The following is a 26,224-nucleotide window of genomic DNA, read 5'->3' as shown; positions in this document are numbered from 1 at the left end:
TTGAATAAAAATAGCTTGATTCGACAAATTCTTCATCAAGACTTCTCTAATAGATGATTTTTAAGAGCTTTGAGCATTGGTTTGATTAATTTCTGAATCATTTAAGTCCAAAACTGGATTCCAGTTTCCAGGAATGGCCCTCTGGTTTTCCCTCATGTCATTTTGACTGTCCAAATCACAGGTAGCCCCATCAACAAGTTTAATGACACCATGAATATGATTGGTCCTTACTATACAACCTGTTTTATGGTTTGATGAGACCATGAATATGATTGGTCCCTACAACTTGTCTATGGTTTGATGAGACCATGAATATGATTGGTCCCTACAACCTTTTCTATGGTTTATTGAGACCATGAATATGATTGGTCCATACAACCTGTTCTATGATTTAATGAGACCATGAATATGATTGGTCCTCAGCAACCTGTTCTATGGTTGCCCCGGGCTACAAGGGTCAATCACTTGAGGTCACAAAGGTCGTGACATCCGGTCTACCACAAATATGTAATGGGATCTGACTTATGTCCAACTACTGTCCATGAAATGAACTTTATCTTTTTTCTTTGAATAACGCTTTTTTTTGGATAGCAAAAATATCAGTTTTCAATCAACAGTTTTATCTTAATAATCTACCGGGCAGTCTTTATTCATCACTAATAGTAATATCTGTCAATAACATTATGGTGCATCACAATTCTTATGATCATATCTATAATTTATTCCATTACTAGGATGTAAAATGGAATATAAATTGGTATTTGTTGCTTTATTTTGCTATCTTTCTTTTTAATATGTAAGACCCCATTCATATCTAATGTAAGATAAAAGTACATACCACAAGGGAGAGTAAGTAGACTTAAAAATGCAAGCTCTGTTGCAATGTGTGCATATCATCAATCTCTACGAACATACAGAAACTGGAGACTGTTTTTCTTTTTTTCTAAACAGGGAAATAGGGGAATTTTAAAATAGCAGCCGTCTGGCACAAGCTACCTCTACGTTGCTGACTGGACAACTTGGATTCATGCTATGATTGCCTTGAGTCCCTGGGCACAACTTAAAAGCCTGAGCAGCCACCTTTCTTCTCATAGGTTACATTTGTGGTAGGCTGCTGTGCAATTTTGATGACTTATATTTAGAGTTTTCAAGGGCAAAAAACTTTGCGGTGGTTTTAAGTTCGCGGCAAAGAGCTTACCGCAAAAATCGCAAACATAAAACCACTGCGACCAAAAAGAAGGCCATCAGTTTGCAATCGTATAGAACAATCAAACGATGTATGTGACCTGGCCATACCTTGAATCACTGCACAAAGGGAATGTAACGAAGTGTGCAAATGAATAGCAGCTAAGGACAGAATAATGGGGCAGACTAGTCTCCTAACATCTGGGATGGGGGTCACTACGGCTACATGTTTGAAGACATAATTTCCTGCCTTGAAATTGATTTCAGAGTTGATTTCACAGATGACCAACCAAGAAGCGTCCTTCCTGCTATTATCGATGTTTAAGTTCCCTGACGGCGCCTTCCAGTGCATTCCGGTGTGGAATCGGAGATGACTGGAATTTTGGTAGGAATCTTTAGCAAAAGGCACTTACAAGAACAATTTTTTCCTCAAAAGATTTTGCATCGAAATCAAAGACAATTTGATACATCTTTTCATTGTATAAAGGAATACGAACTGACCCAAGCTAACTAGACTTAATAAAATTGCAACATATGTGTATCATGACCTTATCTTTAAGGGGTTTTATCTTGGCTGTGATCAGAAGAAGATCCATATACTTAAAGAATATCAGCCCTTCACTCGGTTGTAATCCTTCGAGTAAGCTAACAGATTAACATCACTTTGACTCAGGATTATCCTTCAGTCTCTGTTTCTAATCCTTCTCAATAGGAATTACCACTGAAAGGAGTATTATTGTGTAAAATGTGGTCAATGAATGTGCTACTATTTGTGTCTAAATGCTGGCTGAGTATGTTGTCTTCTTTCAATGCCATTACAATGAAAAATTCATAAAGGCCTCAAAAATTCTAAAAAGTCCTTTCCTTTTAACAAAGGTCTTGCTCCTTGAAATTACAGAAAGAACAAATTTGAAATACATTCATTATCTCTCTCTCTCTCTCTCTCTCTCTTTTGGCTTGGCTTTGTGAACAAAGATTCTGCTAAAAAAAATGTTTTTTTGGCGTAGGTGGAAACACAACTCAGTGCTCTACCATTACGCAAACAACACTATTAGTAGTAATACAGTCTAGTAACATGACGTTCCTTTTTCTATTACCCTGAAGCTTTAACTAATGAACTAACACATGTTCTATTCATTAAAGCATTGTGTTCTTTTTTTCCTTCAACTAGCCGACCTGATTACATTGGAAATTCCCTGCAATTGCCCTGTTATTTCCAATAGCCTGGTTAATTAACTTCGGAGATTATACAAGCTTATTGGGTCATCATCAATGGGTTTCCGGTGGTTCGCAATGAAGGAGGATCAATTCTCGGATAACGCAAACGTGGTTCTGGGTAAAGACAGGTTCTGGCGATCGTTATGTAGGGACAAATGGAAAATTACGCGTAATGCCCTGCTTAGACATGCTGGAGTCAGGGGAATGACTGAGCCTGGCACTAATTATGGACTGAGTGGATAGGAACCAGGAAATATAGGCAACAGTAAGCACAGCTTTCAGGGAAGGATGAACAGATTTTGGGTATTTGGACTCTCGTTTTTTACAAAACATTTTAAGTAGATATGGGAGCACGTGGAAACAAAATTTATAAGAAAATCTTTTGTAAGTCCAGCTTTTTTTCCTATTTCAGGGCTCGCCCTAAGCAAGGGAATAATGGTGATAAATCACCTTGCAATTTTTAGATTAGATAAATTCACCTAAATTTATCAAAATTTGTCTTTTTCTGGGCTCCATTTATAACCAGCTGCTTTGCCTCAATTTATTTGAACTATATATATCTATGAATCAAAGAAATAAATTGGTATGTCCTTTTGGGTATGCTAAAAGGACATACATTTCCTCTGGCGAAGAGCAAAGCTTTTCGACATAATGCACAACAATACGGAAAAGAGATACGAATCTTGAAATGCCATTCCTTTATCATGGCGTGCCAATCTGGAGTTCCAGTATAGATAAGTTGGAAGATAGAACCATCACACGAGACAAGATCACGGTAACAACACTCAGACAATGGTTCTTCACAATACAGGTATGCTGTGAATTTGACCAACAATGCTATACTAGTATGTATGTTGCGTGACATGAAAATGCATGCAAAAGAAGCATGTTGTCATATGCAAGCCAAGTTTGTCTGGGTATGTCCTAAGTTATGTACTGAATTCGGCAGAGAAAAATCAAGCCAACACCCTGCAAAAGATCTTTCTTTCTTTCTCTACAATTCCGTCTGAAAACTCAAAGAAACTTTCTATTTTCAAGCAATGAATTTTCGTTCAAATACAAAGACTCAAGCACCCTCAGACTGGCTTCTGACCTCTGAGTATTCAATCTCCAAGCAAATATTGCAGTAGAAAATTGTGACATTTTCTGACCGACCAACTTTTCTGACAATCCACTACACCAATTAACAGAAAAGCCAGCCAGTCAGAATGTTACAATTTTCTACCCCACATCTGCTTGAAGACTACTGAGCATTTACCTTTTATCAGTTGGCATGCATGTGCCCTGTGCTTGCCCCACCCCCACTGCTAAGTCACCTTACACAAAAGGAAACCCACAATCATCTGTATTTTCCATATCAATGCTTCTCAAGAAAAAGAGTTAAAACCATAATTACAGGTTTCAGTGCATAAGAAGAGGACATCGAAGCCTGGTATTTTGATGGCACCTACGAGAGTTTAAAATATCTCGAGAAGCTGGGACAACCAAGGCCTACAGAATAATACACAAAGACTCCTTTTTTGGCCAAAATAAGAAACAAGAAATTACTCCATACAGACTTAATTATGTCAGCCTTTTCTTTTCTCTGTCAAGAAGCCACCCTCTATGACTTAATTATCCTATTAACACCCATTGTTACCGTTTTAAAAGGGTGTTGATTACAGGACACTTGTGAAAAAGAGAAAAAGAAAAACCCATTATGACACCCACACTCAAGAAGACAATGAAAAGCTAACTACTTGGAATGATTTCTTTTTAAAGCCAAAAATATCCCTGAGATTATAAACAAAGATTGAAAACCTTTCAAAGACTATCCAAAGATGGTCTCCTAAGAAAGTAAAGCCCTGTCACCAGACTGGATCATCACGAAAAAGATCAACAGCTTGATTTGAAAAGTTCATTCTTACAAAAAAAGACTGACATTTTACGTCTTATCTGTGGTTTACTACAGCAAAGTTCTCCTTACCATTAAAAGCTATAGAAAAGCAAATCTGAGCTGTCAACTTGATATATATCAGTCTAGGAAAAAGTCCTTGGCCTTTTCTTTTTTGTCATCTAAGGAATCCAGTAAAATTGATACAAGCACCAAAAAGGAATAGAATGACTGATTTGAGTTGGGTTGGGTTAGTGAAAAAAAGGTAAAGGTAGTCCCATAGATTTGTTGAGGCTTTAGGGGCAATGGGTTGTTATCCACTGTGTCTAGGGAACACTATTGGAAGGCGGAGCCCAGCCCTCTCCTTACACCGCTTTTTCCTTCCCCAACTGAAGTCAGGTACCCATTTTCACACCTGGGTGGAGTGAAGAAAGTCGTGTAAAGTGCCTTTCCCAAGGACACAACGTCTAGTACGGAATCCCAGGAATCAAACCCATGACCTCCGGATCCACTAGCCTAGCCACTCTGCAATTCAATGCCACACTAGACTGTCCATTTAATAAATCACATGTGCACAGTGTTAAGAGTATATGCTCAAGAACGGATATAATTATCCCAGTAACTAAATCTCCTAGGTTTGTAATTACCCACCTAATTACAAGGCTGCTGAGCTGGGGTGAAATTCGATTATCACAGCCTGCCTGCCAGTCAATAAGTGATCTTAAGACTTTGAGATGTCCTCTCAGGAGGTTTCAGGAATTCTAATCAGGTGCTCTCTGGGTTGCAGAATGGAATTCCTTTAAGTTCCTTCTCGCCTGTGGTATTTTCTTGTAACATTTATCATCTTTTTAAGGTGTCAATATTTGGGGCATCTTGCTTCTTACCCGCCCGGTCACGTACATGTACCTCCTGCAATTGTTGTACAATTGCATATTGAATAATTGAGGGCATACTAGGGATAGTCAATGGTCCATCAAATTTCAGCTGACTTAATTATAGAAAAGGATGTCTAAGATCCATTTGGCGATTGGTTCTTGTAACAGCCTGCTTGAAAATTCTACAGTACTAGTATCAAAATCATACAACGAATGTGAGCACACTATAAGACAAAATTGTATAATTTTTCTCTCTAAGTCTTCAGATCTGAAAAGTGTTGTACAAAAAACAAGTCTGTGTGGCTTGAGAATGACAATATAAGAAAGAAACATTCGTTACCTTGCCAGAAGTAGCTCCCAACTGCACCCAGCAGAAGCTGTTCAGCATCCTTCAGAAAAAGAGGCAAAAGTTTTTAAACACCAACAACTTGTTTCAACATCTGGACACTGAATTAGCAAACTAGAACAAATCAAGTTAACTTTACAATTCATTATTAATACCAAACACTGAAACAACAAAATTGAGCAACAGATTGTAATTTCACATGCAAAACACAAAATTTCTCATGCAAAACACAAAATTTCTCATGCAAAAATGTCATCATTACAAAATAATACATTGCACAGATGGATACAAACAAAAGCAAATGGAACACAACAACAGTCAGGGTGGGATTTGACATAACAATCTACATAACGAGCATGAATGATTGGATTAAATCACTTTCCCTTTTTCCTTTTCGAAATCAGAAAGTGAAGGTGAGAGACACTGATCCAAAATCACAATGACAGACAATTACAACAGGTGGAATTCTCCATACAGTAAAACTTTAGACCCATGGTTTGTTAGAAACAGACAGGAAGACAGAGAGTTTTCTTGTTAGTAAGACAGAATTTGGATACCAGACAAAATACAGCCTTTTCTTTCTGTGGGTAAGAAGAGAAAAGACCTGTATATGTCAAATATCAAAGTAACAGACAGGGGAAACATAGATCTACAATGTTTTTTCTATGTATTGTTCAGTGAGGCTCTTGTTATGTTTGCCTACAAAAATGTACGCCTATCTTTTAGTCTCCAGCAATGCTCATCTTTCAACAAAAGAAAAGTTAATTCACTGACATTGTCAGATAGTAATAGCTGGATTGAGCCTGTTATGCAATTTTTCCTTGGCGCTTTGATTTATAATATCATAGTTTTGTGTAATCCTCAACTTTTCTGTTTAAAATCTGATAACCAGTAAATGAGTTTTAATCAATGTGCCACAGTGGTTTTGTGGTCTGTACATTAGTAAAAGAAGGAGCTGGTATAGGGCATCAACCCGGCAGAAATCAACAGGTTGTTTCTGCTGTAGTGTCAGGGCATTCTTCATGTCATCAAAATCCCTTCACCGATCCGATCCGAAGTTGAAAATCTGTGCGTCACAAAACGACACACGGGCAACAGATGGTCCGTAAGCATTTACCACGTCCCGGAGGGCCACGCCGCGGCACCGCAGCCCGGGCGACACAGCGCACGTCGGCGGCATGCAGTGCCGTTCTTTGAGGCGCATGGTGCGAGAGCTGTGACCCCCCAAATCTGCGTGTCACGGGTTGCATGAGCACTTTTGAAAGCTGTTGTGGCCATGGAAGAAAAGCAGTCGCCTCCACAGGAGACATGGGTTCAAAAGAAAGCTGAGAACAACAAGGGAAAGAACTGAAGAAAGCACAGCTCTTCCAAAAGATTACGAAGACCCAAATCATTGCAAGAAGATACCTAAACAAAGAAACGGATCTTTACGAAGATCAGTTTTTCACTCAGTGTTTCTAAAACATGATATATTGCGGGAAAATGTAATAAATAACCACTTTCCCTTTCACCATTCAGCTGTTGGCAGAAAAGACACTACAGAGAGCAAACAATAGACAAGAAAAAAGCTACAGAATGAGCTCAGCTCAGCTCACTGTCTGACAAGTCTTGTGTGGACACAAAGGGAGGTGTGGCTATTCAATGATGTCATGTCTCAGCTTTCATTTCTGAGTGATTTGTTCTTCAGTTCAGTCCCAGAAAACACATTTGATTTTGATCTTGCGAATTAGAAAAAAAAAAACTAAATGGGACTGTTTGTTTCTAAAACTTGGACGTCCCAACTTGAGACAACAATTTTTTTGTAATGAAATAGAAGATCACACTACTTTGAGGAAGTCTGCAGTTCTGCGGTACCTGAAAATACTGCTAGGGGTCCAAAAATCTCTACATTTTAACAGGACCTCAATAACTGCCCACATACAAAAATTCACACAAATCCATCAAAAGGATCTTGAGTTATAGGTGCGAACACACAACCACAACCAAAAACAGTACCCCCTTCAGAGGTGAACCTCCTTATACCACAGTTAATACTGTAACCACATGCATAAGCACAGTCCTGTAGACCAGAAAATTTGCCAGCAGTAGACAGTGGTATAAGTGGCCTTGGGAACTGGTAGACCTGATAATAAGACGAAGACATTGGATCTTCCAAGCATGGCAAGGGCATTCAATCTCCAGGCACAACCACTTACAAAGCAGAGGGACCGAAATTGGTAGAGTTCACCCAGGCACACCTAGCTGAACTAATAACATTACTCACTGTTCTACCACAGTGAAAAGAGGGACAAGTTGATTTCCAGTGGGACAAAAGAGTGGGTTGGAAGTATTCAGGTGTGAAAGTATTTTCAACAACCATGTTTCAGTGAAATTTATACTTCAGGCAGAGGTAACGTTACGATAAACTGCTTTGCAGAAAACTTGCTATTCCTGCATTGTACTTTTTTGACAAATTCTTTATTACCAACTTTCTGCATCTCCCAAACTATATGTTCTGTGGTATTCCCTGAAATAAGTGTTGACATTACTGGAGCATGAACTTTTAGTAACAGTTACAGTCGATCACAAAGAGTCGCCCACAAAGTCTCAAGTTTTAAGTCCCCAAGGAAATGGAACAAAGGCATCAAAGGGAAACAAGAGATTACAGCGTCTTCTGGCAGAACACTGAAGGTCAAGGTGGAACCAAGGTCGGCAAGCCTCCTTAGCCAAACAGATTACCGTGGGGAAAACGAGAGTCGCTCCAATTTGTTACAATCATTGGCAGTTGGCGGTTTGCCTTTTCAACTTTCATCTAACAGGAAACTTTTTCTGCCTGTCCTAGTTTACGTGATTTCTACATGTGTCTTTTGTTAGTTTTTAAAGTGAAAAGGATCATGGTCTAGACAAAGGAGAGAGAGGCATGATGGGATATGTCCGCCATGGGTGTTCCCCTCCTGAGGGGAGAAGGATTTACCTGAGGGCAAGCCTTCCGGGCTACGACGAAATAGTCTGGAAGTGCAGACACAGGGGAGGATTAGAACTAAAGACAGAACATGGAAATACACTTATAAGGAGCAGCTGAACAATATGCTGTTTCCGGCATTGTTGAGTTGAGAAGGAGGATTTGCCTGAAGGCAAGCCTTCCGGGCTACGACAAAGTACTCTGGAAATTCAGACATAGATAAGATCCTATGACAGAACAGGGAAATACACTCATAAGTAACAGCTGAACAATTTGCTGTTTCCGCATTGCTGAGCTGGCATGGGTTGGGCTCTATATATTCCTCATATACTCGTCATAATGAATGAAACCCCCAGAGTTGATAGCAGTTTCACACTAGTTCCTGTACATGTGTTTTACTCACACAAGCCAAATCGATGAAACTTTCACTAACACCCAGCAAACAGCAATGCACACATGAGGATGACAATAGACAACAAAAACCAGGTAGTCCAAGTTTCCTCTACTGTATGATAATATACAAAGTCTGACTTGCAAGGTAATGAGATTGGATGAATAAATAAACCAAAAGAAAAGTCTACATTGTTCAAGATCGGTTGCAACAACAGGTACTGTGTTAGGGAGTTGATTTTGATTACAGAGACACTGATAGACTCTGGCTGTATTGCTCCCAAGATGCTATCAATCAGATCCCCCAACGAGATGTCATTCTCAATCAAATGCCACCGCTGCTGCCTATTTCCCAGAAGGGAAGCTCTCTAGGTTTCTTTCTCGTCTCACACAAAGCATCGATGTTCCCATTCCTTTCTACAACCGTTTCTATGGTATGGGGGTGGTGTAATAAGAGTGTATGAATATTAAAAAGGCCCAAAAGCTATTCATACGCGACTCCCTCAAAGGTGCAGTTTCCCCCGTCTAATGAAAACAATTGGATCTCAGTCCCTCCAGTTGAGTAGGAATGTAGTTAGGTCGGAGTGAGACAGCCTCGGGCCACACACACTGTGTAACAACAGGGCTTAGACTGTACAGATCTAGGGGATCAACCAACCCTCGTGTAAAAGGCTGGTGGAAAAACAACATCCTTAACATTGAGCTTGTCCGAGCTGCCATGCAAGGCGTTCTATTAAAGGAATTCTAATGCCAGAGGCTTTTTTGAAATTCAATTATTTGTAGTAGAAATGCAGACATCATCAAGCATTTTCACTTGTTTTAAATATGCGAAAGAAAGGTCAATGTCCCCAAGTAAAAATGCACAGTCAGGTGTCCTATGCACTGAAAGGTCAATGACCTCAGTATACATGTATTTTCATTGAAAGGCGCCGCTGTTAACCTTTTCAATTTTCAGGTTTCTCCAACTGATTTTGCTTCACAATAAAAGAAGTGTTTTCATCCACCAGTTTTGATCTCAGCAGAACTTCCTGCTTTCCTAAATGTTAATTTAGACAGAATTGTCCTTGGGGCTGACTGTGCTGCTGGAGAATTTCCTGACGGACCAACCAAAGGTTTCCTGTGTAAGGAACAGCTCAACCTACAGCCACGGACCTCTCTCAATAACAGGAAGGCCAGCTGCTTCATAACGAGCCATCAAAACCTCAACATTCGCCTCCTATCGAGATTAATTGTTAGGAATTCCTGTGAGAAAATAATGGGTTTGTTTTCTTAATTAAGCACTGCTGGGAAGAAAAACTATGCCATGATGTGTTTAATGATGTAGATCCTTTCTTCTTCAACAGTTCAAAGAACCAAGTAAAAATAGAAACTGTTCGTGACAGAATAATAAAGCTAATTAATGACCAATTAGTGCTCCCATCTTTATGAAGCCTCCATGGTAACGACCATAATTAATGGGAATACTTGTTTGATGAAAAGCATGGAAACAGTACTTTATATAATATATATCATATAACCTGTGTTGAAAGTGTTTTGTATACTGCCGTTTCAGAGCATTAACTTGGGGTCACGTTGACAACATACGTTTGTCTTTGCCCCAAACCCATATGTTGGCCCTCTTTTTTTATGACTGCATGTAGTGTACCACATTTTTCCCAATTCTATGGCCTCCTTCCAACTTAACCTTGTTAGCACACATCTCAAGATAGAATTACTGAGAAAAACACAAAGCAACACCCCTAAGACATCCCTAGGGCCTTACATTACATGTCTCTCCTCATCAAAGAATTCCCTCTAACTAACTGAGCAACCATACACATACATGTATGCATCTAAAATGACATCCTAAAATACGGCGTAAGTCACAGATTTCACTCAAAAAAAACGATCGGGAAAACGAAAGGAGATGGGTTACATGGGTGTACATTCTGAGCCAGTAGTCAAGAAATCTGAGTAGGTGTTAGGTATATGAGGGGGATAAAAAATAGGTGAGAATTACACCCATAAGTCACAATGTTTAGAAAACGAAAGGCCATTAATATGACTGTAATACTGTACTGTAAAGGTAGCTGTAGCAGGAAATCATTTCAAAAGGAAACGGTTCAAACCAAAACTAAAGAAAACAAGCTCAAAAGAACACATTTTAAGAGAGAAATGTCCATCAAAATAATTACAGAAGAGAGAGACACCTAGATATTGTTCTGAAATATCATCTGAAGAAGAAAGTATATGAAAGATATGATCCTTTGAAGTGATGGAATAAGAGAACGGATGTGCCACACAGGCCGAAATTAAATTGCGTGGTAAAAATTAACTGAAACCATAGCTTGTAACCAGTGTTAAATAAAAATCCAGTCCTGATTAGAAATGGAAAACAAGATATAGGAAGCCACTGGAAGAGAAGAAGCAAAAACCAAAGAGTAACTGAATCAATTATTGGAGAAGGCTAATTACAAAGCCAAGAAAAATAATCCCTCGAGGGGAAATAAGAGATTCTTAATGGAGAGAAGCAAATAATCACAAATTGGTAAAGATAGAAGACCCATTAGGATAATATAAAAAAAGTGGGCAATGTTTTAAAACTTTTAAATGTATTTGAATATGTACTTGTGTTAAGATAACAGTTCTGTATATTATAGGATAAGTAAGATCTATTCTAGATCATTTCAATCCATTCTCTAGTTGGAATCAAATCTACTTGTAAGAGAAAAGGAGAGTTAGAGATTTTAAAGGTTTAGAAATCTGAAAGGCCTTGTCAACCAGCTATACCCTACTTTGAAAATTAAAAGTAGGACAGTAGAGGTGTAGTCTGGAGCCCAACCTTATTAGCTTTGGTCCACTCCCCACGGTCTCTACTCTGCCCTTGGGAGCACTTGTTGGTGGGGTGGTGAGCATTAAGCCTCTACCAGGCCCCGCAGATGGCTAGAAGAATTGTAGAAATTGGCCAAATAGAGTGAATATTATGCTAAGGGAGTTGGCTATGGAGAGAGGGTCCAATATGCTATCTAGAGGTCACAAACTGTAACTTCTATACCGGACTAATTTCTCTGGCATGTTATCCATCAATTGGCCAATTTCTATAATTTTTCCAGCAACCTGTGGAGCCTGGTAGAGGCTAGCTAGCGTTGAGAGCAGACCAAAGCTAACAAGGATGGACTCCATGCTACTATGACTGTTCTACACCCAGGAGGAGTGGCAATAGAAGGAAGAGCCCCCGCTTCCTCCCCTGGTCGCACCCTGTGTACTTACATTAGCAAAATCCAAACTGATACCGGCCTGACAGTAGCCAAGGCGGCCGAAACCACCCTGGCTGTCTGGAATGGGGAAACAAAAAAACCACAACAAAGAACATAAATGTTGGTACAAACGGCGGCATGCAACACAGGTGGACACATGGCACTGGCACTGGTGAGTGTTTCTATCCTGGAGACCAGTCTGGAGAATGTGGCAGAAACATCCTTAAGGAACAGACATTTAATACTGTCTACTTCATCTTGGATAGGCTCATTTTACTATCACTGGTAGAAATCTTGGATCCAAAGAAGATTTGCAAATTTTGTGCATTTCAAGTGTCCACACAAGTTTTCATTATGATAAGTTCTCAAGGGGGAAATAGATGAACAAGGGCTTTAATGAATGAATATGCAAATGAAGGAATGAATAATTTGCTTGATGGACTTAATGAAAATGACATGGGCTTTGGCTTTCCAGAGTAGGCGCTACATTGTATCGCCCAAGCAATACAATTATGATTTTGGTAACAAGCCGAATATGTCAAGTCATTGCCTTTAGTTACTGTTTTTGGCAACGACTCAGGGGCGGTGGCATTTTTATCAGGACTAGTCCTTTGCAGTTAAGCCTTGGCTGTATGTTATTTTCTAGCCACATGAACAGATAAAAGAAATAAACGTTGTTCCCAAGGATGTTTCCGTGCCAACATTCTCCCAGACTGACCCTGGTCAGGAGCTGACCATATGAGCGGTAAGTACTTACGGGTGAGAAATCAGCACTAAACCCAGCCTGGCAGTAACTAACTTGATTCCAACCGATATTATTGGCCCAATCAGAGTCAAGCGCTACAGGAGAAATACCGTTAAAGGGTTAAAAACTCTTCTCTAGGGGCTGAAATAAAAGATCACCACACAAAAATTGTGCAAAGTAGGAGGCGAAAATAAACAGGAAAACTATGGCAGCCCTGGCATGCATTCCTTATTTAATACTAAAAGAAAATAGAGAAAGTAAAATAAAAGCTAGGATAAGTGAAGCTGCCGTTTTTATTCGTGCACTAAGGAATTATTTTTGACATGCTTTAATCAAGCCAAGCATTAGAGGAATAAATCCTATACTACGTATACCGTATCAGTCAGGCATTAGGTGTACATTCATGCTAATCATGCTAACTTGAATCAACTAACTACATGCAAACTACTACATCATGACATTTGCATTTCCAGAGGCATACATTACTATCAACATTATACAGGATCCACATATAGCATTACAATAAAGCATTCATTATGTACAATAGTCATTCCAAAAGGTTCAGGCAACTTTCTGGATTGTTGCAGCGGTACTTACCCTTCTTGCAGGGGGAATAGTTCCTGATTTGTGTGAAGTTTGCGGCAGCGAGGAAACAGTTGCCTACAGGCTCCCGCTCAGTAAATGTGTCCGTGTAGTACACATATCGTGGTGCACACGCCTAGAGTGACAAAAAGTATGATAAACTTGGAGCAATAATTTCTTGACGGATAAAGTTATCAACACCTTTGTCAAGTAAACATTGAACAGTGAACATGCCGAATAAAAAAATACGAAACTAGCTTTTCTCTTACAATGACAACGTCCTTGGCGGGAGAGGCACTCTTGACGGTGGCACCGAACCACTGTCCCGACTTCTGGGTCTTCTGAAGGATGTTTCCCTGTAGATCAACGTCTCTATCGTCACCTGTAGAGACAAATGTTACAAATCTTTTAGTACAGTTAAAGCGGTACTGATGCAATTGTACTGGTCATCACTTCTGTAAAAGGACCACCTGGCTATCGAAGCCACTATTTTATGGTGGAACCAGACATTAAGAATCCTGTCTATAGTGGCCACCGGTTTACATATTGTGCCTGTTTTCTTTGCATCTATGGAAAGGTCACTACTTGACAGACTTGACTGTATTGTATACACATTTTCTTGTCCATCAGTATTTTTCAAACCAATCTTCTGTACAAGAATTTTTTGCATGTGTCAGAATGAAAACAAAAGTAAAGACGTTTACTTTTCTCGTTAAATCTACACTGTGCTCCATAAAACTGTTATGAAGTGGTTCTGAACATTGTGCGCAGATGTGCAAATAAAGGGGCTCCCCCATGCCAAAATAAAAACTTTGCAATGTTGAAACTTCAAGGCCTTCTCAAAGATAAAACTGACCTACTTAACCTAGTAGTAACCCCTCCCCCTCTGGCATTCAATCAAACCTGAACTTTCAAAATGTCTGCTTGTTTATTGTCATTAGGAACCTGAGTAAATAGATATTTTACAATGTATGCTTAGCTGTTTTGTTATCAAAAACCTGGACCTACGCCTAGATAAGCAGCATGCCACACATGGCTGTCAACTAGTCCACCGTCTTTTTACACCACATATCTCAGTTGTAACCTAGTTTCTCTGCCTGCTGACAATGCATCAAGAAAGACAGGCTGTCTGAAGTTCCCAGATGTAACGTGTTAACACATTTTCTGTTATCTTTCATGCAGATAACAACCGTAGGAGTACCAGTATCAGATTTCTGAAGTGCGCCCGCGCGCGCCCCCCTCACGCTCAAACTTTTGTCACTTGCGACGGACCGAAATGCACCAAAAACAAAACCCATCAAACTAAATCTAGATAAAATCCCGTTCATCTTTGGCAAATACTGCATTCCTATAATATCTTAATGAACTCTAAGCTCTGGAAAGCTGAATATATTGATAAAAGTTCGTCTGCATTTTGAAATCGATTCAATCTTACCGCCATCTTGGAAATCCAAACATTCACTTCCGGCAGTGTTACTACCATATATGGTTATGTTAACCCAGTCTGCCTACGTATTTCCGGTCCCTGTCTGCGCCATGACGTCACCAATGTTTGGCATTCCCCAACCCACTTTTACGTCGTCAAAGGGTTCTTAGAATCTCAAATTACCTTTTATGAAGACAACATTAAATTTATTCAGCCAAAAAAGGTCATAACTACAAGAAGAGTCATCCCACAAAAGTTAACCACAAAAATTAACAACAAAAGTTATATTCTAGTGGCTGGTCGTTTTTGTGTTCTTTTGTTTTGTTTGTTTACAACTTTGTATAACGCGACCCTTCAAAATACGGTACTCTGTTGTGCCATTTTCTCTGCTACATACGAAGGAAAAAAGTTCCGCTTTCACAATTCGATTTAAAGCTTTCCAATCGTCCGAAACGGGATATAACGTTAGTCGTTACAAGGACGTCATGGATTGGTGGTGGTGAATAATGCCGTGTTATGAATGGACAGGAACTTTTCTGGACAAGGGTCGTCTGAAGGGGAAGCTAGAACCGATTTTGGCGGGAAAGGGGTCAAACGACACCGGGAAATTCCTTCTTCTTGTAATCCACATCGTTTAGTGAAAATACATGTGTCAGTCGCACAAAAATTCCAAACAGAATGCACTTTTTAAGCGCTTTCCAAAGCAAAATAAGTTATATTACACATGCATTATCGATATATCAAGGAATCTATTGTTTACCATGGGCATTTTCCACTGTCTGCTTAACACATTAACTTCGCGAAAAAGTTTGATATTTTCTGCTGATCGGAAAATTTGATATTTGACCTAAATTCATATCTATTAATACGACACAGCATGCCTCTCAGAATGCAAAATTTCCTTACAACCGACAAACACGGATCTTACAATACTAGGATAACGCAACAACGTTCTGTGTGTACAACAATCTCCAAGCAGATATTGGCCAATTGATACCTTTTCCCATTAATACTGACTTGCCAACCGAAATATAGAATACTGGAGATTACTATAACCATAGGTCCTAGGATGACGAGCGCTAACATAATTTCATTGGAACTCCAAACAAGAGAAAATCCTTTTTAGAAGGGATCTTCCCCGAAATCAATTCTGGGTGGTTTCCGCTCAAAAGGTGTGGATAACGACTCTGCCACAAATCCTATTTTCATACAAAATTGATGGAACGGACGCTATTCCGTAGGGAAGGGGACTTGGCAGATTATGTATGAGTCTTTTTTCAACAACACACTACTGTCACTTACTATTGAATCTAATGATTACATATTAAAAGGCTTAAGTTCATTCACCCCTTCGTGTCAAGTATGACCATGCATTTCTTTGTATATGCTGCGTTAATATCCGGAAGCTACTATATTCTACATTATCTAATCTCAGAGGAAATGATGATTTGCATAATCACGTCACTGTGGCATCCCAGTAAATACGTTCCACATCCGATAAAGTCAAAATAAGTTATTTTAAGAAAACCGACAAAAACACATTTCGCGTCACTGAGGTCAAAACAGGAAGACATCAACATTTCTTATCTTGTCAGTTCATCTTTCTGATAAAATTCTTTGAAAATGATATGCTTATCTTTTTTCCTCGATTTCGAAGTCTGCTAAAACTAGTCAAATTTATCGAAGTCATGGTTCTAGAGACTAGAAAGGCCCCGGAAACATGGGAAATGACCCAGCAGTCATTACCTTGGTTGTCGAAAGCGATGGGTGCGCACGGGTTGGGGGTGAGGGAAATGCTGGTGGCGACGTCACAGCGGAACACCGCGCCCCCCTCCGTCACGCCCGGCTGGGCGGTCTGACTTTTGGGTGCTCCCGCCAACAACCTGGAAATAACATATACTCATTACAACATAGCAATTATGAATACATAAATCGAGTACCTAAATATCCAGCAATGTTTTCCAATGTAACTTTGAAATGAAACTTTGAATAAGATATACTCATTACATTATAATTATGAATACATAAATCGAGTACCTAAATGTTTTACTAAGTAAGAATGAAACTTGATTTTTGGACAAAACAACACTTGCAAGGTTTCTGCAAGGAGGTTAAAATATTAACCTTATTTTAACCTCCTTGGTTTCTATAAATCTTCTTAAAAATTGCAATGTCGGAAGCACGGGATTTCAACTTGTGGATGGACTTACAGTTACGGTAAACTCAACTTTTTCATGTCTTATACGAGAGCATACCTCCCTTTGAAATGTAGTATTTTCCTTTTTGTCATAACCTTAATGAGTAGGAACTTATAGTGAAGATGCTTGTTTGACTTTCAAAATTCCCGTGCGTTTCCAAAATGTAAAATGACCCTTTAGAACGGTAAACAACATTTAAATATGGCTACCCTACATAAGTGTTGTTTATTGGTGCAATGGTGTGGAATCCGACGAACGGAAGAACCCTCCAGCTTTAATGTGACGGCGAAATTTGCAATTATTTCAATTATTCTGCCGTAGTCCATCCATCTTTTCCCCGTGCGCAGAGGGCAGCCCCGTTAGCGGACCCCCGCCGGAGGCTTTGTGCCCTTTTGTCCCCGCTTCTTTAGCGAGCTGGCGCGAGGAGAGGCTACCGACAGGTGGTCTGGTGCGTGATGCACGACAGGGACATTCGCGCACAAAGATGGTTCACAAATCAGGCGCCAGGAAAACGGAGAGGTTTCCGAGAGGGGAATAAGTTCCCTTAGTAACGGGAGAACTTGGATTGCAAGCAGATATGAAATGAAGATCGTAAGATTTTTTTTGTTTGAAGAGTTTTGACACACAATTATATAAAAATTATGACGATCTTCTCTTCCTACATCTGCTTGAAAAAGCGTCCCTACCAGCGACAGTCCCTGGTAACGGATGAATGAAAACTAGAATTTGTCCCAAATAGGGTAAATGATTCGGTTCGACTTCGGGGCCAGAGGTTCGGAGCCAACTTAACTTTTATTCACCACCACTTGTGGTGAAAGATCGTGTCGCCTATTCTCCCAACAGAGGTTTCGGTCGGAGGTACCGGTATTAGTGGACGCGACGTCCCTCCCTCCCCGACAGAAACTTCTGCTTGGAGAGTCCGTGTCGCTAAACATGTTTAGCAAATACCCCTCAAGGCTGCCGAAAGGGCTTCAGTCTCTTGAGGATTACTGCCCTTTACGGAGGCATTACTGGGAAAATAAAGAGGATCGTTACAACAACAACACACGATACGGACACTCGCATTCCGGAAAAAAGTGTCCAGCGTCGGTCGTCATGGCATCCCCAATGACCGGACACTGTTCCGTTACCCCATCCGCCTTTTTAAAGTGCAAAACAGACAACAGATACGTCTGACATGTTGTCAGCATTTACTACACAACAAGAACCGAAATAGCCCGCGCGTAGGTGTAGGATAACTTACAACTTATACAAGTCAAGCAAAAAGAGAAGGAAAGCTAGAGACAAATCCCTCCGCCAATCCCGTTGATCTTCAAGAAAGGGCATGGCTTTTTCAAAATCTCCAAGCAGATGGAGAAAGACAAAATCGTAACGTTTTTATCGAGCTCCCGATTCCGCGGAGCAGAAAAATTTAGAAATCCCATTGCACTGCTACCCTAAACCGGAACTCCGGAAACTTGAGAAAAATGTTACGATCTTGCCTTTCAACATTTTCTAGGAGATTTGTGGCCTTTGAAAGGATGATATCATTCAGAAATTTCTAACGCCTGGAGTGACGCTTAATTGCCCCCGGGCCATAATTCACCTTTATTTACCATCTTTCCCGTGCGGACCCCGGAAGGATGATAATTATGAGTCAGGCCAGAAGGTCAGAGGGCGAAATCTGTTCCCTGTCAAACAAAACACGCTGTCGCGGGCTAAGGCCAGTAAGGGTAAACTTTAGATTGATTTTTCTGTCGTAAAACGCTACAGGTTTGTAGGAAGTGGCCTGTACAAATATGCAGGTGGTGGAACGCTACCATCTGGTGTGTCGGACAGGCCGGCTGGGCGCACTTGGCTAGCGCTGCACGCTGAGAACATGCCGAGCGTCACGGATGGGGAGAGAGCTTTCATCTGATATAGACGCACCACGTTTACATTTTTGGAGTCGCTACCAACCCTCTTGGTGAACTCAAAATGGTAGAAATTGACCGAAACAGAGAGAAGATATTATTAGAGGAGTACAATTTAACGACAGTTTATTGCATTAGGAGTACAGATGAAAATTCTACTCGACTCTACTCTACTCTGAGATTTTCTGCTGTTTTCAGTCCGCATTTGTTAGGAATTCAGCGTCGCAGCGAAACGTCAAGTCACCAAACTGCTTTTAAATTGACTGGTTGGGAAAAAATAGTTTCAGTGGTCAGACAGGGTGGTCAACTGAATGTCCAGTTGGCCTGACAACAAATTGGACCTTCTCTGACCGGCTAACAGTCATTTTATATAGCCCATCATTCGCCCTATTTAGAAAATTGCTGGTATGTTTTAGTCGTCTGGTGGAGACTACATAGTAGTTTTGGCGTGTCTCTAGACGTCTGCTAGCCAACAAGGACTGGCCTTGTAAAAGATTACACACAAAGTAAACTTGCGAAAAGAAAGGGGGTCGTTCAACATGGCGTGCCATCTGACCCGGAGGTCAGCTGGAGTTTACCGACCCACATTCAGGAACGTGCCGTCGTTTTTCCGACAGTTTACGTACAAAATACTTCTAATGTGGTGCTACAAACACTTTCATAACCCCCTTTTGCTTGCTGTGACAACTTATGACTGTGAAAGGGGCAGGTGAAAGTTGCACCCCTGTCGTCTCACTTCACACCTTTACGCTAAAAACTGTCCCATTGCTCGCATGAGTACAACCCGCCCCATCTGGTGGTTGATCCACAGCTTTCGCCGCTACAACCATATTCTCAGATCTCAAAAATAAGTAAAGTTTCAACCACGTGAAAATAAGACAAGAATCAACGTACCAGGCGCTGTTCCCCTCTTGGTGGAAGTCCACGGAAAAGCCGAATAAACTCCCGGCGGCGCCCGTCCTAGTGACCCGGGTCGCGTCTGAGGTATCCAAGTTGAAGCAGCTCGAATTGTGCACATTAAATAGCAGCAGGGTGAACACAAACGCGTAGAACGTCCTCTTATATTCCTTCAGCGTCGGGGACAACATCTTCTTCTGTAGAAAATCCATGGTTGGCAACGAAGGCAAATAGTCGTCTGTTCTCTTCCTCCGAGATCGTCACACGATAACAAACCTAGCCACAGGGCACTTTACGTAAAAAACACAACCAACTTGTCGAACGATACAAAACACACGAACACAACACGTAAAACTATATCCAAACTTGTCGACGATATATATAAAACAGAGCGATTGTTTCCGAACAGGTTTCCTTACTACGCTTGTACAGGATGTACTAGTGAATGGTGTACAGGGCGCTCGACGGTCCGATTTGTACACCGGAAGGCGGGGACTATTCAGTACTGACGGGACGGCTATTTGCATACCTGCTGGCCGGCTGGGTGGGCGGAACTGCCGCGATGACATCACTGTCTAGCGACGGGGTGAGTTGCTAAGCCGGGTGTAGGGTGTCCCCCGGCTAAAGGCCGTGACGTCACAGATGTATGATGAGTGTTTAATATTCATCTATTACCAAATAAAGTCATGACAGACGCTGATTTTTGATAAGTAGTAGACAGTAGAAAAGGTGTTGGCTACATTCATTTGTGACTCCTTTACTTCTGACGATTATGAATACATTGTTATTTATCTTTGTACTACTACTAGTATTTCCAACACTTTGTTATTTATTACTTGATACATTATTTACCGCTATGTCGTCAAAGAAGTGTATCTACAATGCTAAAGAGCCGCCGACAGTCATGGAATGTCTCGACAAAGTTCACTCATTTTCAGTGTAACGTTTTACGTGAAACACAAAATGCTAGCACTTATGTGACAATTCTAAGACAGAAAGTCGAACAGTTTTGATTCTGGCAAATCGATATTAAAAAGACAACAATTTTCCTTGTTCCTGTGACCTCCTTGTTCCTACATTGGTATTTGTATCTTCTTCCTACTATGCAAAGTTGTTCTAAAGTTGTTCCCTACACTGTCAGCTCTCTTCCTGTTCCGTTCGCGGTTTTCCTGACCGGAATTTCCTACTGAGTCGTCCTCATGCCCGGTACCTACGACAGTAACACTGACCTTACACATGATTACAGTGTGCTATTTTTCTCCACATTTCCTTTCTCTTGCCAAGTAGAAGTATACGGCTTGCTAAATCCACTGGACAATGTAGGCCTGGGGTATCCACAGTCTAAAAGTAAATCGCGCTCCTAGCGGCCGAGCGACTGTAACGCAGGTTGTGGTATCTATGAATGATATTTACCAAGAAGATACTAGGATCGAAAATCGTAAGATTAATGTTCTATATCTACTTTGTTTCTCTGAAGGGCATGGGATGACTGTTTGTGAGAAAAATGGATCGGTGCACCGAGAAAACCACTTCAATGCTTCTTTCCCAGCTTTAACCGTACATGCGAAGGCCATCGTGTTGTGTTTGAGCCCAAATTCCTCTGTCGGTATTCTGTAAATGCGAAAATGTTTGTTTGCTTTTTAGTCTCTTTCTCTACATAGCAGTTTCAGGTTGATTACGAGGTAGCTATCCTTTTCGGCTGATATATGACAATTTCTGATTTCTCCGAGGGGCGTGTTGACAAGCGTTCGAAATATCGTGATCAGAAATGAATGCTGAGGCAGTTAAAAAGACGCGGACCGGAGACTACTGAAGAGGCTAGACATTCTTTCCGTCTTTTCATTTTCAGACATCTCAAGAACACCAGACAGAGACGACACAGAGTGGGTTAACCGCGTGGGCATTCTAGCGATGAGTAACGTCTTCGTCTTCAAAGGACTGAAACTATAACTATAAGATGTAATTTTCCGCCAGACGCGTGGTGCCTTCCCACGTCTTATACCGTGGCATCTTTTTATAGCTTGCTGGCTGTTGTTCACGGTTGGTGTTGTTTCAATGACGTTGTTTTACGGACATAATGTACTACTGTGCCTTCGACGGCTCGATCATGTGTGCTTTGATGCATTGGTACAGCGCTCTCTGGCGGCTACATTATTCACTGCAGATTACGTTTTTGCCTGCTTTCAAGTTTGACCGCGTTCCTGTCTCTGCTTCTCCTTCCCTTCTTCTGTCTATCACCTTTCTTGTAACATTTTCCATGCGCTGTTTTAACAACTTCCTTCTCCAAACGCTGGCATCTGAATTATTTCATACTCTCGATCCCTACAGGGATGCCCCTACAGATCGACTGGCAGCAGCCTCACACTTGAGTTGAGCTTCTGGGTCGAAGGAGTTTCTAACTAGCTGGAGTGGGAGATCCCGGTTCAATCCTGGGCAGGACATCTAGGTTGGGGCTGCATTCGTCTTTCGGAAGGGACGTAAAATCCCGTGTTCGAGGAGGTGTCTGGGGCGCGTTAAACCGAGAAATGGCTAGCAACCCCTCCCTGTAAAAATGTTCTCCTATGTGCCTGAACGAACAAATGAACGCACCGTTTCCTTCAACCCCCTCAAAAATACCGAGACGTCGGAGCACAATATTAAACGACATAAGTTTTATCCAATTCGTCAAATTAAATGTTTGGATTGCGTTGATTCTACAGAGACACAGTCAATAATGAAAAGATCACAATGTATTACCTGAAATAGATATTTAATGAACTTACGACGATGGATGATTGAAAACATTGAAACTCGCAGTACAAGACGTGCCCATCAGCCTACTTTTAGGAACACAATGTTGTGTCTGAATACATGTACGAGTCAGACTGTTGTGTTTGCCCTCTGTCGTGTAGGCTTCCAGGTAGAATGTTTAGAATGTTTGCTTACCTATGACGTCAAAGTAAACAAACGCTAAAACAACGCTCAGGTGTGCCCAGGTGTGTTCCTTCATCGTCACGTGGGCAGGTAACATTTCCGTCTGCAAGGGGTGATAGATAACTTCCTTTTGTTGGGCAGTCAAAACCGGAATGTGCATGAGTAATGTGCATTTGAACTCTACTGTTTGTTTGCATGACCGTGCACTTGGGGTTAAATGTATAGTGTTACAGTGCATCTCACAACAGTTTGGTCTTACTAAAAGTACTGTATCATAAACATAACTTCTTTGGTTTAGAAACAATAGAAGACTTAGCCTACTAGCCTTAGAAATATAGCGAATGCTATCCGAAACGCCCGACTCTTTAGTGACTTTGTCCAGTTGTTTGTATAATATTGTAGAATGTAGTACATGTACTAGTATTTAATGTTACCTAGATGTCTAACTTTCACTGATTTGAATCTTAGACTACGTCTAATAACCTATATATATATATTTTACAATGATTTTTGCTGTTAAGTTTTTTCTTTTATCTATTATTAAAGTCATGTTATTGGATCGTATTTGAAGAAAGCGCAACATAAACGTGTACATGTAGTTATAAATCCGCTGCATTCCATGATACGGACTCTCAAACATGTAACATGTAACAAAGAAAGGAAGAGCCTTTCTTCGTCTTTCGATTGATAGCGAAGACGTGCGTGCCTGCAAGTGTTCAACTTGCACGGATCTCCGCCACATTGCCTTTATCACTCAAAAACAGACAATGATTCTGATCAACCAAACTTGTTTTCGATTCTAGAGTCTGTGACTTCATGATTCACCGGGACGAACAAGGTAACGTTACAGTAAAGACACAGTGAAAGAGCGCCTCTAGTGGCATTTTGTAAAACTGCAACGTAGTTCCCTTTGGCCCTGATCACGATTTGCGTGAAATTCTTTCAATGATGTGTGGGACAACGTACTTGTACTTAACTACAACTACAAATATGACATTTCGGTATCGGATTGTTTCGTCATTCCGTTTCCGCTTGAATTCCGAGGAAAAAATCACTGAAATAGTTGCGGGTCACTCCTGATATACGTATTCAGATGTCAGAATGAATCTGCTGTTTTCTTTTGGTGTCAACTGCTCTTGTAACGATTTTTCATTAGATGACACGTGTCCATGTATAGATATTGCATTAGATATTGCCGTAGATAATAAAAAAATATAATCATAACGCAAATACACTACTAGACACGGGTACCTTATATTGTATTGGCTGCTGGGTACTACTGTATATGTAAGATATGGAATTCCAAAATGCCGTTGATTGCATTATTTTCAGTACTCTTGTCTGAGTTGAAGACTACACGTCGCGTTTTCATGTTGCCAAACCGTTCCCAGGCTAGTGAATGTACGCTTCAAGTTAACCGTTCCGGCCAGATAGCACTAAAGCACTGATAACGCTATAGCTACCAAAGGTTACTACTAAAACATTTTCAAATTGTTTCTATCATTCCTAGAGTGGCGTAAATATGTCGCCTGACATTGCGGGTTTTTTTCTAGATGTAAATGTACCAAAAAAATTTGAAATTCGCAAAGCGGCCCAATTCATACACTAGTATTTTGTAATACTCAAGGACATTATAATGCCCTTGATAATACGGCCAAACATCATAATTGAACGTCCTTTTATCACTGCAAATCTCTTTTTGGTGCATTTTTAATCATTATATTTTGGGTTATAATTCAGTGGCAACACTACGATTAATAGTTCCAGTTACCTACTCATCTGGGCTTCATACGCAAATGCGTCGCACGTCAGTGCTACCACAAGGGAAAGTTGGCGCAAATTCGTAAAGTTGGCGCAATTTCCTATCTCACTTTGGCACACTCCAGTGAGATACCAACCCGCTTTAGAATTGAAGAAGCCATTACCATGATTTAAAGGACACCAATCTGCAAACCATGCACCTTAATCATGTTACAGGTATTAGTCGTACAGTGAAAAAAAATGGTACGTTTCACGTACATGCATATGTCATATAGATAACGTTTTATTATCTTGATTATTATGTAATTAGTGCTAGTTGTGTTTTTAGACTTTGGTGTCCAGGATACCTGATTAACAGGTTTGTTGCCTGAGTGGATTTTCCTTGCATAAATAGATAAATGAAATACCTCTACTGTCAGGCTAATCTTCTTTTTGCCATGATATTGCCGTAGAGATTTTTTTACCTTAAAGTAAACCTTGAAGTTGCTTCGTATTGCGTTTCTAGTGTCCTTGACAAATGAAATGTGCCCTGTGCTGAGATCCGTGGCCTTGGGTCATCTCAATTCCCACAAAGGGAGTGGCCAAAATGCAGTTAGACGCCATTCTTGAAGAGATTTTTTACCTTAAACCTTAAAATTGTTTCATATTCTACGTTTCTAGTGTCGATCCTTGCCAAATTAGGAATGCCCAGCTTGTGCTAAGATGGCCTTGGGTCACAAAGGAAGTGGTCAAAATGCATTTAGACGCCAACGCTATGATCACTAATGGTCATCGGAAACGCGTAGGAAATTGCATTATCTTGTCTAAGGATAAGATTGAATCGCGCGTTACTCAGCGCTACTGTAGCCTCCGTTGCAGACTCCTCGGTGGGCCTTTTGTAGTTTTGATGAATGAAGATTATCAGACCTTTAATTTGTATATGTTTGTCCCATTGGGCTGTCTTCAGTTCTCCTTTATATTTTAAGTGCAGGTCACAAAAAGAAGAAGAGCTTACAGATACGCATATTAACGTAAGGCTAGTGTGAGCACAATAATCTTGTATGTGAATTCGGCTTTTTCTCTGTAATGATAGATATGTAAGAACAGAGATTTTAATGCTACTTTTAATTCTATTTCCTGATCGCTACTGAGTTCTGGCTTGGCTACCAGAACATGGAAGCCTTCAGAATACGGTAGCAATATTCAATATATAAAAAAAACGACGTGTCAGGACAAAAAGGCTTTTCAAAAAGTCGCGCCCAAGAACCTGCTAGGAAGGCTAGCACTTCGGTGTGCCTGGTAGCTGTTGCAGTATTCTTCAACCCCGGAAGTCTGACAATGGCTGTAACATTGAATCACAGTGGTGAGGTCAGGGGTCAACCCGTCTAGTGTTTCTTCTTTTTCTATTTTTTGTATCAACTTCAACGAGAGCTTCCGTAGTGCGTCATACACAGGACATGCTGTTCTTTAGAATGTTACCACTTGTTTTCACGAAATTGGCAAGTGTGGGTTCGTAAGATGGCTTGAAGTTTGCTGCAGGCCTTAAAGTCTAGCCAGGTGTTCTACCACCAGGTGTGTCGGAACGTCCCTTACCTACGTGACGCGACACCTCCCGGTTTTACCTGTATTTCCACCTGCATGCACCAGGATACCCCCAGGCGGTATTGCACTGTTTGGGTCCTCCAGAGGGCGTCTATGGAGTTTTCCTGTACCCTTAAATGACCATCTCAATCAATTTACTGTGTACAGAAAATGTTCATATCCCCT

The 26,224-nt window shown here is 40.7% G+C and overlaps 1 protein-coding gene across 1 annotated transcript in view; it reads right to left on the bottom strand.

Annotated features, from left to right (window-relative positions):
- LOC136447158 (integrin alpha-5-like) overlaps positions 1-20,345 on the bottom strand; it is a 37,137-nt gene extending 16,792 nt beyond the window's left edge. Inside the window, exons 1-6 of the mRNA XM_066445856.1 lie at positions 19,802-20,345; positions 16,564-16,700; positions 13,661-13,773; positions 13,407-13,527; positions 12,078-12,142; positions 5,492-5,540 (exon numbers count right to left, since the gene is read on the bottom strand). Coding sequence (XP_066301953.1) covers positions 5,492-5,540; positions 12,078-12,142; positions 13,407-13,527; positions 13,661-13,773; positions 16,564-16,700; positions 19,802-20,016 — 700 coding nt within the window. The 5' untranslated portion in view covers positions 20,017-20,345. The remainder of the gene's footprint in view (positions 1-5,491; positions 5,541-12,077; positions 12,143-13,406; positions 13,528-13,660; positions 13,774-16,563; positions 16,701-19,801) is intronic.
- Between the last annotated feature and the right edge of the window lie 5,879 nt (positions 20,346-26,224).

The sequence above is a fragment of the Branchiostoma lanceolatum genome, chromosome 13, assembly GCF_035083965.1.
Source record: "Branchiostoma lanceolatum isolate klBraLanc5 chromosome 13, klBraLanc5.hap2, whole genome shotgun sequence".
In the NCBI taxonomy this organism is placed as follows: Eukaryota; Metazoa; Chordata; class Leptocardii; order Amphioxiformes; family Branchiostomatidae; genus Branchiostoma; species Branchiostoma lanceolatum.
The sequence above is the reverse complement of the archived record's forward strand: the minus strand, read 5'-3'. Positions and strand labels throughout refer to the sequence as shown.